The following is a 19118-nucleotide window of genomic DNA, read 5'->3' as shown; positions in this document are numbered from 1 at the left end:
CTTACTTTGTTTTTCCTTCCTTGCTCTTTCTCAATGCCCGTTTTGTCTTTCTTATCAGAGAAGGTGAACTTCACATCCCCATCCACAAAAGCGTAGGGGTCCACCTCTGGCTCATGGTCGCTGTCAGCAATGGCTGCAGCTAGATGCTGGTTTCGCCGCTGCAGGTAGGTCTGAACGCGCTCATCTGACACTTTCAGAGTATGCTTTGAGGTGACCATTAACCTGTAGACACAACAAACAAAGTGTCACTCGTTAGAGCCTGGTAGTATCTCAACTTCATCATATAAGTCTACCAAACCAATTGCAAATCTCATGAATGAGGTTAATACTTGGAACTCTTTCTGTATTGGCTGGGCCAGTGTCCACTAACAGACAGATCAGTCCACTACAGCTCCGATATGGGGTTACAGAGCGCTGGCTAGAGTTAGCCTCCAGAGAGAAAATCAGTTTGGTCAGGGATTACACTCACTCAAACAGCAGATCAAACAGCATCAGAGATACTGGCTTCTCAGATTACATAACAGACGATTTCAGCTGTTCCAGTCTTACAATCACATCCCTTCATTGGTTCGCTCACTCACCATCAAGTATATTCTACATATTTTATTAAAGTCTTTCACCAAAGCATGAATGGATACTCACTCAGTAACTGACACGTTCCCATCTGCACCAATCAAGGCCTCTTCTCTTAGCTTGTCTGCAGGCAAAGCGGGTGTTGGAAAGTCTAAGTCTTTCCTGCGGGGGAGGTTGAAGAATCTCCAGGGTGCGTGATTTCCATCATCCTCTAGGCACACTGCTGTCCCAACATACACTGTGGGTTCCATGGCCTCGGGGTACGCTTGGTGGAAAGGTGGGGCAAGAGAGTCAACGCGAGGATCATCCGTGCCCTTTTGGGGTAGGAGGCAAGGCTCTGAAGGAGGGTAGAAATGTTGACTGTGGGGTGTGGAGGGGTTCTTTAGGGTGTCTGAGGGCTCCTCGCCCCGCTCACAGGGGTGAGGGCTGAGCGGAGGTGGCTGAGGGGAGCCCACCAATTCTGGAGGGCCCCCAACACTGCCAGCTGCTCCTCCCCCAGTGTGTAGCTGAGGTGGTTTGGGCATAGCGCAGACTTCAGAAGAGCGGAGGCCAGAGAACCGCCCGCCCTCCTGACTACGCAGAGCCAACCGCTGGCCTGCTGAGGCATCTGTTTCCATGGAAATGTCATCACAGACAGAGCTCCGGTGGTGGAATGGCGTTTGCGGGCGTTTCTGCTGTTTGTCACCTTTCTCAGGCTTCTCTCCTGCTTTGTGCTTGGTGGGCTGCTGCTGAATCTGCCCTGTGGAGACAGTCTGGCTCTGTGTACTGCCCACTCGTTGCTTTAGGGCTTTGTGTCTGAGAGACAGAGAAAAGACATCTTTGTATTTCTCATAGTCAGTTACCCATACTAAGTAAAAGTGTTCAAGTTTTCCAATGACAGAGGCATTACAGAGGCATTTTAATCCACCTGGATACTTCACTGGATATTTCACTGAGAACATCAGCCAATTCCACATTCTGTCTGTTTTCCCAACACAAAAGTGATGTCTATGGTTATGGTCAAGCTTGTATTTTTGGACCACATACTCAAAACTCAATCTCAATGGTTAAGAGTACTAGAGTCACACCTCCTGGATTGCAGTTCCTGCACAGTTTTGTGCTTTCCTGCTTAAGCACACTTGACTCAACTCACCCGTAAATTGCCAGGTTCAGCCTTTGTGTTTGAGCAAGGAGATAATCCACCTGTGCTGGACTCTACCACTTAGTTCCCCACACCGATAAAGGGGAATTCAGACAATTTATAATAAGGAACAATTACACACTTTTTATACCTGTTGTCTAATACTGTGAATATAATACTTGGACTGTGAATTATATTAGAACTTAATTTATACAATTAGAAAACATGTCATTACACAGGCTTAAATAAAAAGCTAAATAACTTCTGACTGTACTACAGCATGCTCTGTGTGTACCTTGAGCAGTTGCAATTTGTTCTCTGCACAGATTCAACAAAATCCCATGATCCCATTTTCTCCAGCACCTCCTCTTCACAGGTTCCATTGGCTGTGGCAGAGAACTTGCGTCTAAAAAGGAAGACAAAATTAATAAACTTAAGTATAATGAAACCAGACTGAAGACTGGAGCCTAGGAAGCAAAGGGGGACATAAGCATTTACTTGTTCAGCGCTCGATTCATGTTACACTCCTGCCAGACGCGTTCCACCACCTGACTGGCCATTTTGCGTGGAATCTTGCCTCCATGATGACTCGTGCTGTCCACGCTGAAGCCATCTATTGCTGATGGCAATCGCATCCACTTCTGTGCTGCGTGAGAGTCAACTGGAGTAAAGGCAGGAAAACAGAGGGAGAACGAGGGAAACAGCAGAAAAGAAGAGCAAAGCATTAACCTTCCTTTAGGTATAAAAGCAGTTCAATCACTTTTTTAGACAGAGCAATTACAAATACACTTCTTCACAATTCCACATCTGATTCTTAAACTAAAGACTAAAACAATGTGTGTACCTGTCTGGGCCTCCTCTGGTGAGGTGGGAGGAGTGAGTGTAACAGAGGAGATGGCGGGGTCTCTGTTTGAAGCAGGCACTTGGTGGCCACCCGAATAGACAGCAGTGCAGTGCGAGGACCCCACAGGTGTTACAGTGGGAATATCTGACTGGGGGACCAGCACCAGACAAGCAGGATATACCATCCGCACACCACCTTTGAAGACACGCAAGTTACGCACACGTTATTAGATGCGATTTGAAGAGTACACCCACCGTCTATCAGCTGGGGGTTAGGAACGAGCATGCAGATGTGAGACTTAGTAAGGGGCAATCAGACGTTGCCACACCGACCAGTGGGCGCATTAACATTTAGAATAGGTCTCTGTCCACAGCTACATAATTGAGGACAAAATCCTCTTTATTTCATCACCTATAGGCCTGATTCAGAGATAACAGTGCTCTCTACATTATTTTGTTAATTGGTCAAAGATGATGTGTGGCTGTGGCTGACATTTTAAATGCACCCTGCCTATCTGAGTAGACAGGCAGACTTTATGAAGATCGTAAGAGAGAAGGTAAAATACATTTCATTGAAAGTCACTTTAAGTCTATTATAATTCTGGGCTGCATTCTTAAGGCCTAAAGCTGGTCAGCTTGTTTGGGGTCACTGTCATACTTATAAAATAATAAATAAATATTGCACTAATCAGTTTTCAATCTTCTTTTTAACCCTTCATATTGCAATTTAAGGTACGTTCAAGGTAAGATGCAATGTAATGAGATATAATGAATCTATCAAATTTCATCTTCAAGACTTCATCTGACTTCATTATAAAATTTATCACCCATGGCAATCGCTACATCCCCTACATAGGGGAGACGATCACTCTGCTTACCAACTAGCACCTCCACAGCAGCCAGAGAGTCGTCCTCCCAGTCAATGTCCTCCATCTTGTCCTCAGCGCTCTCCTTGGAACTTGGGCTGATTGGATAGAACTGCTTCCATTCCTCAATGAGCTTCTGCGTAGGTGGGTCTGACAGCTTGAAGGACTGCCCTGTCAGCGTCCCGTTCAGGCCAAACGGACTCAGAATCACTGTACAAAAAAAAAAAAAAAAAAAAAAAGAAGAAGAAAAAGAAAAATACATAAACACGCTACCTGATCATATTTGTCTTCTGCATGTTCTTGTTTGACCTCCCTACTTGACCCAGTGTTCAGTCTTCCACCTCTCTCACCTCTTTCTGTACTCAGACATACACTACTGTTCACACACTGTAAATGCCAATGAGTACAGCCTGTAAACGGAGCCTAATAAACAGCAAGAGGCACACAGAAAAAAAAAAATGCATAAAGCTAATAAAACACAATCTATCCTCTGAAAACAAACACAAACTAAGAAACATTCTTTTTCCTTGACATTTTACAGGAAACACTGCTCCAGCCAACTGGTTTGCCTTGTGCTTGTGTTTCTTAAACCATTTCTATGAAAAGATTCTCTTGTGCCCCCCCCCCAACCCCCCTCCTCAGTATTGATCCATGGTCAGCAGAATAAAATTGAGCTTTCTGAAAGAAGAAAGGAGAAAAAGGAAGACGAATCATCCTGAAGCCCTTCGATTAGCGCACTCATTCTGTGGCCTTCCAGACACTAACCTATAACCCAAGAGTGACAGAAGGATGAAGCTGGACACATTCCTTTAGCATAGAAAAGGATGGGGAGGATGAGAGAACTGAAAGACTTGGAGGAATGACTGAAAAGATCAAATTCCTAATTTTACATGTGGTGTACAAGCTTTGGCTCGTTATTAGACATTATGAGAATATTTCTTCTGACCCCCGGGCATCCTACCCTCTCCCCATGGGCATGAAGACTATTGCTCATGACCTGTGGCATTTCTAATAACAGACCTGTTTACAGAAATGATGTGCGAGGCAAGCACAACACCAGAGGCGGGCGACCTAGACCAGACACGCCAAAACAAACACAGTTCATTCAGGGAACAGTGCTGCAGGGCAGACGAGCGCTTTTTAATATCCAACGCCTTTCTGATTACACAAGACAACATGCACCAAATCTGCACAGCTGCCGATTCACAGTCTCCATCATGACAACACTGGTGAGACATGTAGACACAAAAAGTATTGACACAATAAGTTGGCTGGGGCAGACAGATTCTGCCGAATGCAAAAGTGCATAGCACCGCTAAAGCAGACAGGTGCTCACAGACTTTGTTTCAGCCCTTATGTAACGACTGTAAATATTTATGTGGTTCAAATTCGACTACTCTGCTAAAGAAGCTCCCATGGTGACCCAAAGATTAAATTAAATGGGGAGGGAAAAAAACAAAACAAAAAAAAAACAAACAAAAAAACAAACAAACAAAAAACAAAACAAATCACCACAAAACACACCCAAAAACCGCATCATCTATTTGCTACTCTCTCTGTTGCTTCTTCCCTCCTGCTTTCTCTCTCTTCCTCCCACCTCCTGCATGTAATTTAGGCTCAGATCAGTTAAGGGAGCTCTGTGTTCACTGCATTCACTCCAGGCTGTTTTATGAGGTCATATCCCAGAGATGGCCACTGCTTAACTGGGTCTGGCAGTGATGAGACAGGAGAACTTCAGGCAAATGACTGAGGGGAAGGGGGTCAGAGAATAAATGACACATAATCCCATATCTAAACACAATTCACGCCACCGTTCATTTTATACCATCAGAAAGCTTCTCCACCAAGCAAAAAAACATTCTTCGTTCAGTCTGAACTATTTACACATTCTTCTGTGAAGTTGGAAAGTGGAGGGTAGGACATGTGGCAAAATTAAATAATGTCTACAAGTAAATCTTGTAAAAGGCTGAAGTAGTAGCAGTAGCAGGTGTTACACAATCTCAGACACATTAAGTAAGATCTTCCTAGAAGTCAATAAGAAGACATTTAGTCTCTGTGATATATAGCTCTAACTTGCAACTGCACCCAGTCTTTGCCTTTGATGTGGCTTTAAACGGGCATGTGTGTTATGCTGAAGCAGGAGTTTAATACACCTCTCCCAGACAGCAGTCAGATCAAACGAGTAAACGGTAAAATTATCACATGTCAGCATCTACAGAAGAACTGGAAAGGGGTAGGGGCCCTGAATGAATTCATCTGACAACCAAAAGGCAAGCAGAGCTGATTTGTGGTCTTGAACTTGTCCTCCTCTCCTTCCTCTTCGGACAGAATAGAGCATCTTCTGCCCCTCCCAATCGATCTCATGTTGTTTTAGAACAACCGCTCCAAAGTGGAGTCTGCTGAGCTGCCGCTGGGCTTAAATTACACCAGCCTTCTCCCTGATCAGAATTGGGCTGGTGGGCAGAACAAAGCAGAATGAGAAAAGAGGGGAATGAATAAGGAAATGAACTAAAAACTGTTTTTAAAGTGTCTTAGCGATCAGAGGCTCTCAAATTCTTTTATCAATGCAGGCATATTTATCTTGCAACTCAGCATTTCAAAAACATTATGACGTCAACTGCTGCATCTCCACTGCTGGAAAGAAGCTGTCTTGGCAGAGAGGAAGAAACTGTATAAAGTAGGGGTATACCGTGCGTATCCACAGAGAAGTGCCGCAACCTCTCTGCTACTACAGTCAGGCCAAAAATAATCCCTGCTGCCTGAAGTGACTGGTTATTTGACAGTAACACACCAGTGAAATTAAATGTTGTTAGCAAGTGTGATCTGATACAAAGCAGGAAACTGACCCCAACTCAGTTTCTCAACAGCTTTGTAGTATAGAAATAATCTTCAATAGAAGAGTGTGTGTTTGTGATGCTCGCTTAACCAATTAAGAACAATCCTTAATTTGTGACTCAAAGACTTATGGACACCAGGTCACAGAAGACAATGAATGATGGAATGCAGATTGGCATGCAAAGAGCTAAAGACATCCATCTTAGTATTAATAAAATGTGGCCTCATTTATTTTAGAGATTTCTCAAATATTAGTGGATAATAAACCAATGTGGACAGTGTGCTATTACTGGCACAGGACACAGCAACCTTAAGGCATAGAAGGCCACAGGGGTGTCCCTTTGGGCTGTTAATGCAACAGCATGCAAAGATGGCCAAATGGACACTGACCTTGAAAGGGACTGGACGCCTGCTGGGCTAGCGTCAGGTGCTCCTCACTCAGGTGGTACACTGGCTGATGCTGGTTGATCTCCACACTGGTGCAAACATTGCTGTCACCATGCAGGAAAAAGCTGAAGGAGCAGGAAAGGTGCTCACTAGAGAAAGAGAGAGAATGGAGAAGTTTTAAACATTATTTTATTTACATTTTAACATTATATACACAACTTAGTTTTACATACATTCACAGTATAGCCCACAGGCAAATCTTAGTGCCCAAATTAACAATTTTTCATTACCAAAATGTTAAAAACAAGCAGTGCATAGATTTACTAGACACTTAAGAGCAATGCTGAAAATGCTGAAAAAGACTTAACACTACATTATTCCTTACTGAGCTCTTACATAAACAACCTGACGACATTCTTTTAGTTAAGACATAAGCAGCAGCAATTTAAACCATTAGAAGCAATTTATATGTAAACACTGATTTACTTAATAGAACACTGAAATAAATGTAAATAATAATGCAACTCATTATAAACTTTTTTTTTTTCTTTACACAAGAAATGTTCTTTTTTCCTGCATTTATGTTTAATTGCATGCATTTTAATATGTGGTACTGTTACAAGCAACACACACGTACCTTAGTACAATAATGTTACAAAAAAAGTTACCACTGTACTGTATGTGTACGTATATGTGGTGGGGTAGAAATCTTTAGACTGCTAAGGATTAAATTCGACTTGGGTTGGTCTCTCAGGTAGTTGCTTTCAAACTGAACGCACTAAGTGAATGCTGATGGCTGCATAATCTGCTGTCAACACCACTAGCAGTATGCTCAAGTCTGGCTGACAAACCCCACTTTTAAAAGTTCAGACCATGATGACTACGGTGTACTATCTGAAGGAAGAAGTAGAGCAACTGGTGTCAAAAGAAAGGATATCTGAAATTAAAGTATTTTTGCTGGTGTTGATTACTAGCCCACTCCCCAAGCTACCCTTTGTTTAGCTAGCACAGTTACAGATCTAATGAGTGCTAGAAAGCACAGTGCAGCTGCAATTCTTAGTAACTGCTGCGCTATGGACACAAGTGTTGACAAGTGTTTATTTTATTTAAAAAAAAAAAAATGCAAAATTGAATGCTTGCGCGATGGAAAGTCGATGGAAAGCTACCACTTACCAGTACAACCAGCAGGCCCCTCCCCCACCACCACCCATGCCAGACCAGCGGCACACCCTCCTACCTGTCTAATGACCATGTTAAAACCTAAATCTGCCACTATTAATATCACCACTATTAGCCATAATTACTCTCACCATCACTGCCATGACAATATTAAGTTATACTACACCATGATTATTATATTATGATTATGATCAGAACAGTTCAACAGTATAGATGATTTGGTAACTTTTATCAATAATTTATAAATAATTCTGTCCAGAGGAGGATGGGTCCCCCTTGTGAGTCTTGGTTCCTCCCAAGGTTTTTTCCTCCAGCACTGTCGCCATTGGCTTGCTCACTGGGGGTCTTAGATCTTTCATGTCTTCTTATGTTATTTCTTTTTTTCTGTCTTTTACTAATTACTAATTACGTAAAGCTGCTTTGTGACAACAGTTGTAAAAAGCGCTTCTGGGTTCAGTTCTGGGCCCACTAACATTTCACAACCAAGAGTCACATCTCTGGCACAGACACCATATAGAACAGCCAACATCATAAAAAGCCCTGTGAAGAAAGTGAAGAAAGCCCTACTTTCCATTGTTTGAAACTAGCAACTAAACGAACACCGTGTAGAATTTTACACCAATCATTCAAGAAATTTTAAAACATCACTGACCATTGCAAATGTTAAACTGCTGTACATTGGGAGTGAGCAGCTGGGTAGCATTAGCGTAGTTAGCGAGAGTCAGAGAGAATTAGTAAAATTCGGTGTGTTAGGAGGGGACACAAGCACACCACCAGGACCCTATGATTTACACACCCGAGAATTGTGAAAAGATGGGGGAGGGGAGCAGATCTGAGATAGAAACACTAAAACACATAGAAGTTAGTGATTTCGGCAAGATTACAAAGTTTCTGAACATTATAAACCTTGGATCATACCCATTTCTTGTTATAGCAAATTTATTTTTTTTTATATTTTTTGAGTCCGACCCCAGCATGTCCGCGAACGTTAACAGAAGCAATTAACAGCAGAATATTAAAACAAGAACACCATCACTGGTGAGTACAGCTGATGCACTGTTGCTCTGACTGACTTAATGATAGTCTTACAAGTAAACAGATAATCTATATAAAGCTAATAAATATGTATTTACATAGAGTGTGTTTTAGGTCTTATTTCATACACTTCCAAAACTTAGAGAACATGTGCATTTGCCATGTAAACACCCGAGATCTGATCGAGAGGCTTCAGGACAATTTATTCTACCCCAGTGAGTCACAGAAAAATCAAGTGCTAAAAGCTCCCCCTTGTGGAAAACCTTGAGTGAGTGAGTGACACTGGGTAAAAAACATAAATGAAAGTCTTGCAGTTACTGCATAATATCTCAATAACATTTCACTGTTAATTTCATACAAAACAGATGCAACATGCCATTCACAATTGTTTTAGCACTGCAACACCACTTTTCTTGCAGATAAGTAAGTAATAAACAGACTATGAATTTCATAGGCCAATCCTCCTCGCTTACCAAATTAACACGTTCATGATCATTTGAAGAGTAAAAGTCAGCATTAAGACTCTGTGTAGGAGTGTGGATCTGATTTACAGGATCAATCTTCTTACACTGGACAAGAACACTAGTGTCACTGCATAACTCATTGTCATTTCTTTTTATATTGCAGCATATAAATCGACAGTTAAACACTTCATTCGCTTCATTTTTATTATTCTTAAAGATTAATACCACCATACTTATACAGTGACATCCAGTGAAGTTGACCATGTTTCAATTATAGTGGAGGAGGAACAGAAGTCAGGAAGGAAAGGGAAAAGTAAGTGAATGAAGAGGAAGAGGAGAAAAGGCTCAAGACGCACAGGGTTCAGCACTTATAACTGACAAGGTTTTCTGCAGTTGGTGACAGCGGCGTGAAAGAGACAGGGAGAGAAAGAGTTAGTCACAGGGGCAATAAGAATGTCAAGAGAAAGGCTTTGGCATGTAAGGAATTCTGTGTCCAGTGGGTGGAAAAGGATGAGGGGGGAGTAGAGCTGGAGAAGAGTCACAGTAGAGTAGGGGCAGGTGGGACAACTACACCACCTCAGCAAAGTGGAATTTTTTTGAATTTGTAGCCAGTGTTTGTTTATCTGAGCAAGAAAAGTAGAGGACAGCAGCTGGGGTGGCTTTGATAATAATAACAGCAGCAAGGTTTGGAGTCTGCAGTGTGGGAACGAGAGGAGGGGGATTGAACATATGTGGGAGGAAGACAGGGTTGAACTTGTTTCTTTGTGTGTGTAATAAAGGAGGTGTAGAGCATATCTGCTTTCTTTGACTTGGAATGTGTGGGCTTGGCTTACACTGATGTCTAGCAGATGTGCTGCTGGGAACATCTACTGTAGCACCAGTACTGATGTTCACAGCGCATGCATTCAATATTACACAAAAGGGGCAACTAGTCAAAATGCCAAACAGAGCTACGTTACAGTCAAACTAACACTGTTCAGGCTCTCTTCAGCATCACACACATACACACACACACCTCTACACAACACAACTGTCTTGGTCTCCAAGGAATTAATGTTGTTAGAGAGATGTAACTGCATCCACCATTTACTTAACAGTGGTTATAGTGTGTCCGAGAACACAAATGTTTGTAGACTTTCATATATGACAACCTAATCAATAAACATCGTTTCACTTTGTTTTCAGCATGTCCTTTAGCAAGTCAACAAATTACAATTATTTTGCCTCAGAATGAAACACACAGGACTCATTTAAAAACAGTGTCAATATAACAAGCTCTCTTAGACTATGTCAGATTTTCCTTTAAAACAGGACACAAGAGTGAGGTTCACAGTATTGCACTTAATCCATGTGCCGGAAAAACCAAACCAAAAAACCCTATCCTATTACTGCCACTTGATGCTATTAATTTGACACGTCAGGCGCATATATATATATATATATATATATATATATATATATATATATATATATATATATATATATATATATATATATATATATATATATAAAAATTTACTTTTTTTATTTTTATTACAGACCCCATACAAGTATGTGTTTGCACACAGGTACGATTTAAGGTAGGATAAATTTAGCACTGTAGCCACAGTCTGCCGGCTGTCTGGCCTGATCCTGTACTGTCCTACTTAACAGAGCCCATCTCGCTCTCTCTCTCTCTCTCTCTCTCTCTCTCTCTCACACACCTCTGCTTTCTGCCGCCATCCAGTAAAGGAGGGGGGTCCATTCACCTCATAATGACCACATCCACAGACTATTTTCAGCATTCGCCGTGGGCAAACCTATAATTTCCTTCTTAAATGATTAAAATAAATACAGGTGTTTAAAAATAAAAAGGGCTTAATAACATCTTGTACACATTCCTGCTGCATTATAACTGCATTCTAAAAATATAATAAGACATTAGAAGTAAATGAGAGGATTTCCATGTGAAAAATGCGGTTTTCATCCACATATGCATTTGTCCTTCAGCCAGACCTCTCACTCTCCTTGCCATAAATGAACATGCCTGGTTCACCCTCTCTCAGAGCATACACAGGCCACATTAGCTTTAGTAACAGGATCCCAGGATGTTCCTCATCTAACTGCTGCCTCTCTACACAGATTTATCTTCTCACATGACAAGTATAAGAGAGGGAGAGAGCAGAGGAGCATGTGAGTGACCAAGAAGGTGAGCACTGCATGACTTGGATGAGAATGTGATGTAAGCATTTCGAACACTTGCAGGAGCTTGGAGTTAAGGTTACTGACTAAACGATATGCAGCAACCTGGTCATCCCATGAGAGAGGACTGATGAAAGACAGACAATCGGAAAGTAAGGAAATTGGCAAAAAATTAAAAATAAGAATATGCATAAAGGCACGAACACTCCTGCACACTAAACAGGAGTTTTAATCTCATGCTTATTACCTACTCAGATGTGATATCAACTGTGTCTGTACAGTTTGTAAACTTGACTACCATTTGTTCTGCTCAAGCTGACTGTGGTAGTGTAAGTGGATCTCCTCTTGGTTTGGCAGCAGTGGGCCAGTGTCACATTAAGCAGTTGTGGAGACACCATGCACTACACTAACAGGTTTACCACAGTAATCCCTCCAAAGCCAGTGCAGAAGGAGTGTGTTCAAGTTACATACAGACCCAGAAAACACTGTATTTAACCACAGCAGCACACAGCTGTTAAAAGTTTACAAAAAGGAAAGAAAAGGAAACTGGATTGGTATAGGGACTAGTAACAGGTTACAAAAATTATAGCATTTTAAATTAGAGCTGGGCAATATAACAGTATCATCACTGCAATATGTTACACACAGAGTATAATTAGTCAAGGTCAGTTCATATACAACACCGTGCATGAAATACAGAATAGAAATCTGGATAGGGATGTCACGATACCAGATATTTGGTAGTCAGTACCAATACCACTAAAATGTGACCACTCTTGATACCAATTCTGATACACAATCCATTTCAACTGCTCTGAAACACTGTTTACATTCTGCTTTTTGTTTCTGATCATCCGACTCAACACACAATCAAGGAAATCAAGGAAAACAGTAATTACACAAATATGGTAAGAGTGATCAGCATATTTTAAAGTGGTTAAGACAAAGATCCATGGTATCAGAAATAAATGATGCTGATTGCAACAAAGACTCTACACAAGGTCCCCCTGTGGCACAATAGCACTCCAGGGACAAAACAAAACACCTCCACAGTAAAAAATGTACACAAGCTATCCCAGTCAGTCACTAGAGATCCAAAATCAAGAGTGGCTAAAACAACAATCTTGGCTGTCTAAGTGGAATGGAAATATGATGTAGGCTTTACCGACATTACCAGTGTGGTAAATCCACTATAGACATTTTCAGTACACACATGCATCCATTTGACAGTGTGTGTCAGAGGTGGATGGGCTGGATGCTAGGGTGAGCGTATGGAAGCTTCTACATGAATTGGTGAGCACAGGGGTGCAGCACTCTGGAATTTGGTGAGGTCAGAAAGCAGAAAAGCATGAACACCATCACAAAATGAATGATGAGAAACAGCACTCTCTGCAGCTTCAATTCAGTTTGTATTCATCAAAGCGATAACATGAGGCAAGCAGGTATAAAGGAAACTCTACTGCTCCTTTACACAACAGTTGCGCTCTCAAGCACCTTCCACCCACAGCAACAGGTGCCCAGCAAGAGTGACAATGTGCTTTGCTTCACTAACATCCAAATTAGCTTACAGGGTCCAGCTGATTTGGAGCCAAGATGACACACAGCATACTTTACAGTCTAGTACACCAAAGAGCTCAGGAATACATTTTAAAAAGACAAGCATGGAAATAAACTACAAAACTGCAATTTTGATTTAAAACCTTCCACCCTACTTATAAGTGGAGGATAGATAATCTGTTACACTCTTAACAGAAACACTGATGCTGGTTTCTGAAAAGCATATTACAGTACTGGCATTGACCTCAGAGTATATTTATTTAAAACAGTAAAGCAGATTCATGGACCCAGGATTCATTCCAGTGCCCCTATTCTAATCTATCTGGCTTCTTTACCACAGAGACAGAAAAAGTTAAATACCTCTTTGGCTAACATATTTGGTAAGTGTAAGTGTACCGCTCTGCATTCTAGGTAGAGCTTGCCTTAAACAATTTCCATGTCAATGCCAGTGTCCAGATGACACAAAAGCTTCAAAGACCACAAGTTTTAAAGATTAGAAGTAAGAGCCTATTAGGGCTGCATTACAGTGCAGCAACAATTTGTTTCACCTGGTGTTTGTTGCAAAAGAGACGTGCCGGTTGTGATTCTAGAAATGGCAGCAGTGCAAAACAAGTGGGCCAACCAGACTGTTTAAGTGTGCTACAGTTTCTCTCATCACAATACACTAACACATTCAAAGATTAAGATGGATAAATTAGACTTAACAATAACACTTCTAAAAAAATTTATTTTTTTAACTAATTTGCACTTCATCCAAGCTCAGAACTAGCCAGGCCTGATAAACTTGCCCGAGTTTCATTGACACACCCACAAAATCAGCTACCAGTCAGTAATTTTGCTTCTCTGTTAAGTAAATGCAATAGAACACTGACACTACATCCAATGTAAACATCTGTCTGAGGATTCAGGAAAGTCAGTCTTACCTTTTGTTAATAGGCTTCTCGTCCTTCTCATAAGGTTTGACAAACCACTTGCCAAGGCGCACAAAGCTCCGATTCATCAGGCAACGTTCCAACAGGTTGTGGATGGCTTTGAAGAGAAGCGTACGACACTCGTATGAGAGGCCGCTTTCCCACACACCGTCATCCTCACCTGGAAAACACACAGACATGCGCATACAGTTACAGACTAGAAACATGCAGAAGATAGGTTTAACAGCAAACAGTCACTGCCCTGTTCACACCGTGGTCTGTACCTCATGTTTCAGTATAGTAGGTGAAAAGTGCTAATTTATTAAAAAACAAAACAAAGAATATATGTACACAAGTGTGAACCCCCTTTGACATGACACCCAAAAGTGAGATGGGGTGAATTTTGTTTTCACAGACACTGCTTAGTCCAGCGCATGCTTGTGGAGATTAGAGAATGTTTCAGAAGACCTATCAATGCAGCCACGTACACAGAGAGCCTAAAGAAAACCTCCAAAGCGCTCTCTCTCTCAGACTGGGGCAAAGGTTTACCTTCCAACATCACAATGACTCAAAGCACAGCAAAAGACAGAGCAAAGACATATGGAAGGACCTAAAACTATTGCTGATATACTCAGTTTCAATTTATATTTTTATATTAAAAGCCAGACTCACAAAATCCTAATAAAACCCCAGATCAGATTGAAAACATAGCACACAATGTCAGTTCTTCAAATACATTTTTCATTGTAAGACCGCAAGAACTGAACTTAACAAAAACTGGGCATTACATGCCACAACAACGACTTTCCCCCGATATAACGGATCTAGAGATAATCAAAACAAAAACAGGCACAGTTGGAAATGTTGCACCTCACCAGTTTACATGCATGTCACAGTGTAGGCCTAGCATAATAAGGAGCAATTCCAAGCAATGTCTAAAGTAGGCAATTCATAATGTACATCATCTCAGCACGGAAGCTTGTGGTGTGACTGAAATGGGACTAAGCTGCTGGCTGGATCAATTAAGTGATCATTTCACTTTACAACTTGGACCAGGATGCTTCCACTGTAGCATAACCAGAAGTCACAGAATTACATAACGCTTCTCTCCATCACAAATACAGAAAATGCATTTCAATGTTTGAGAAGTCAACATTCCCCAATTGTTTGCACACACATCTATGCACAGCTTGAAAGCAAATGCAAGCAAAGGTGTCCTCTTGTTGTGTCCAACATAGACAAAACTTCCTGCAGTCTGTATTAATAACAGCTGTTGGTGTGGTCTGGCTCATGTTCGACTGTGGCCTCCATGCTTCAGTAATCTCATTAGGAGTCAGTGCTTAGACCTGCTAGAGCTTAAGTTCCTTTCAAACATGTCTCTGCACTCCACCGTTCCCTGCAGGACCCATCAACTCCAATACCAACCCCCCCCAACCCAAAAAAACAAAACAAAAAAAAAACAAAAAAAAAACACCAAAACATTAATTATACTCAAAATGATTGCTTCCGCACTTATACCTAAAGACTCAAAAAAGAATACAGTATTGACAATACTAATAATAATCTCTCATGAATTGTCAATATTGATGCAATATTTTAATGTTTAATACTCCCAGATCACCATAGTGGAAAAATTACATATCTGTATAAATTCAAACAAAGTTAATCAATTAATTGTGAAATTAATAAAATGCCAATACATTTAAACCATGATCTCGATTTGATACCCACTGCAAACATTCTAGATCAGCAGCAATTCTGCAGACAACAGTATCACTGCTATAATCAACAGAACAATGATGGCAGCATAACGACCACAGCGGACATTTATTTGCAACTCTTGCTTCGCTCCACTTTGCTGCCATGACACATGGCAAGAAATAAAAAATAAAACCCCACACCACCACACAAGCTCACATCAGTCTCCTGTTTAGATCATTTCAACAACTTTAAATCTGCCGCCCTTGTGCATCTTAAGTACCTAATCATATAAAATAATAACACTAACAAAATATGGTTTTATTATTATAGCAAACAGAAGCAGTTAGCACATTTATAAGTCTTCACACATTCACATCCTTGGTAATAAACACATTACAATTTATTTCATCTTAATCCCAAGAAAACTGCATTTAGTTAGAACAGAACATTTTTCTTAATCAATTGTCACCCTATATTTTTTATCCATATGTTTTTATGAGGCAGCATGACACATACCTTAACAGTTATATCAATTCTCAAACACTGATACCTGGAACAATTGACACAGAAATCGAGCACCCATGCACATTTAGGGAAAAAATAAATAAATAAATAAACAAAAAACACAAAGGACAAACAAATGAACAGCCACCCCCCTCATACAAATAAACAGCCACCTTCACATCTGTTTCAGAGACTCAATTAATTACCACTGCAAGAGAGAACAGCTCCCATCTCTCTTTCTTAACAACGAAAAAAAGTTGCATTCCATCAAGTGTTCCTAATCACCCTGTATATGAAGGTCTAATAAGCAAGGAAGAGTTAAACAGTTGTTAACTGATCAATGAAGCGCCTCAAATGTTTTTGCACAGAAACGTCAAATGGTGTTGTAAAATCAAGAAAATGGTTAGCATGGAACCAGGAGTCACGTTGGCCTTTTAGATTTGCAGTTGCCAGTATTTTAACGCACTAAGGGGTAGTCGCTGAAATAAATTGGAAAGCTAGCAGGCTTAAGGCTAAGACTGCAACCGTGTATAACCATTGATGTAAAAGTCACGCACAAACTCTTCATTTATATATTTTATTTTGGGGACCTCTGTGTACATAAAATAAGATCTACTCAGTAACTGGTACCTTTGGTTAAACTGTTCAAGCATTTGCTGGAATCCTCACTAAACTAAAACAGGTCGAGACAGGTCGAAGGTAGACAAAGTCTATAACAACTCACATGAAACAAGATAATCAAGGATACTTAGTTACTTAATTTATATGTACAGTCATGCCCGAAAGTATTTATACCCCTGTCAAAGTTTGACTTAAATTTACTTTTATTTAACCAGAAATTATATTTTTGCCTGGAAATGACACAGGCATCTCCCAGGAGATAACACGATGATGTACAAGAGGCATCATTGTGGGAAAAAATATTTCTCAGCTTTTATACACATTTGAACAAAAAGTGGCATGTCCAAAATTATTCATACCCTTCTCAATAATTAATAGAAAAGCCTTTATTGGCTATTACAGCAATCAAACGCTTCCTGTAATTGCTGACCAGCTTTTTGCATGTCTCCACTGGTATTTTTGCCCATTCATCTTTAGTGATGAGCTCCAACTCTTTGAGGTTCGAGGGTCTCCTTGCCATCACCCTGATCTTTAGCTCCCTCCACAGATTCTCAATTGGATTCAAGTCAGGACTCTGGCTGGGCCACTGCAAAACATTAATGTTTTTGTCTGCTAACCATTTCTTCACCACTTTGGCTGTGCGTTTTGGGTCGTTGTCCACCGGTTCCCAAGGCCAAGTTTCTCTGCAGACTGCCTGATGTTGTTGAGAATCTTGATGTATTGCTCTTTTTTCATGGTGCCATTTACTGCGATCAAGTTCCCTGGTCCATTGGCTGAAAAACACCCCCTAAACATTAGGTTCCCACCACCATGTTTGACAGTGGGGATGGTGTTCTTAGGGTTGAAGGCTTCTCCTTTTTTACGCCAAATGGTGCACACATCATTGTGGCCAAACAATTAAATTTTTGTTTCATCTGACCATAAAACAGAACACCAGAAGTCTTCTTCTTTGTCCAGATGAGCATTTGCAAAGGTCAAGCGGGCTTTTGTGTGCCTTTTCTGGAGAAGTGGTGTCCTCCTTGGCCTGCGTCCGTGGAACCCAGCAGTGTGCAGTGTCCGTTGAACTGTCTGCCTTGAGATGTCGCCACCAGCAGAGTCCAGATTCACCAGGATGGCCTTGGTGGTGATCCTTGGATTTTTCTTCACCTCTCTCACTATTCTCCTGGCCAGCACAGGTGTCACTTTTGGCTTCCGACCACATCTTCTGAGATTTTCCACAGTGCGGAACTTCTTGTATTTTTTAATAATACTTTGCACTGTAGCCACTGGAACTTGAAAACATTTTGATATGGCTTTATAGCCCTTTCCTGACTTGTGAGCGGCCACAATGCACAGCCGCAGGTCCTTAGTGAGCTCCTTTGTCTTAGCCATGACTGTCCACAAACCAACTGCAGAGAGCTGCTGTTTTTCTCCTGTTGAGTTGATTAAAACAGCTGTTCCCAATGAATCAGGGTAATTAGGATGCTTTAAAACAGCTTGGACTATTTGGAATGGTATAGAACTTTGGATTTTCCCATATACTGTGACAGTTTTCAAAGGGTATGAATAATTTTGGACATGCCACTTTTTGTTCAAATGTGTATAAACGCTGAGAAATACTTTTTCCCACAATGATGCCTCTTGTACATCATCGTGTTATCTCCTGGGAGATGCCTGTGTCGTTTCAAGGCAAAAATATAACTTCTGGTTAAATAAAAGTAAATTTAAGTCAAACTTTGCCAGGGGTACGAATACTTTCGGGCATGACTGTATATACACTTCAAGTTCTTATCTACACTGTGGAAAAGTGTGGATTTAAACTAATGCTGAAACAGCTCAACGCCTGATACCAGCTACAGAGTTTTATTCATGATTAAAAATACACCCAAAATCTATTAAAAATACATTTTTATTACTACCAAAGATGAACACCATCAACTCCCACTCCAAGGCTCCCACTTTGTTGCAGACCAGAAAATTCTTATTTAATTGGTAACAGACAACTTCTGCCTGTCTCTTTGTGACATGAACTGGATCACACTGGAGCAGGAATATGACAGCAAACAAGGATATCACTAGCTTTGAAAGGAAACAGACAATAGAACACCAACACAGATTTAAGCGAAACAATCTAAAATGGTCAATTAAGTGCAATAAACTACAGGGTTTAATTTTTTCTTCTAATTCAATACTAGAAATTCTGTTCGCAGTACAGAGGTAACTAATTTCATCTGTTACAAACAAAACCTGTACAAAACACATGCCCAAATTCTGCCAATAAATCTGCACACTAACTCTGGTTACTATTTATTTCTATGACGTATTTACACAATAAGAAAAGTGCACAGTATTAGTTTTAGAG

General features: G+C 40.8%; 1 protein-coding gene across 1 annotated transcript in view; it reads right to left on the bottom strand.

Annotated features, from left to right (window-relative positions):
* med13a (mediator complex subunit 13a) overlaps window positions 1–19118 on the bottom strand; it is a 48298-nt gene that overhangs the window by 14578 nt on the left and 14602 nt on the right. The window contains exons 3-10 of the mRNA XM_072659701.1: window positions 13964–14132; window positions 6628–6773; window positions 3415–3612; window positions 2538–2732; window positions 2192–2354; window positions 1989–2099; window positions 643–1368; window positions 6–222 (exon numbers count right to left, since the gene is read on the bottom strand). Of these exons, the coding sequence (XP_072515802.1) occupies window positions 6–222; window positions 643–1368; window positions 1989–2099; window positions 2192–2354; window positions 2538–2732; window positions 3415–3612; window positions 6628–6773; window positions 13964–14132 (1925 nt within the window). The remainder of the gene's footprint in view (window positions 1–5; window positions 223–642; window positions 1369–1988; window positions 2100–2191; window positions 2355–2537; window positions 2733–3414; window positions 3613–6627; window positions 6774–13963; window positions 14133–19118) is intronic.

Source organism: Salminus brasiliensis, chromosome 16 (assembly GCF_030463535.1).
Source record: "Salminus brasiliensis chromosome 16, fSalBra1.hap2, whole genome shotgun sequence".
In the NCBI taxonomy this organism is placed as follows: Eukaryota; Metazoa; Chordata; class Actinopteri; order Characiformes; family Bryconidae; genus Salminus; species Salminus brasiliensis.
This window is presented reverse-complemented; position numbering and strand designations above follow the sequence as displayed.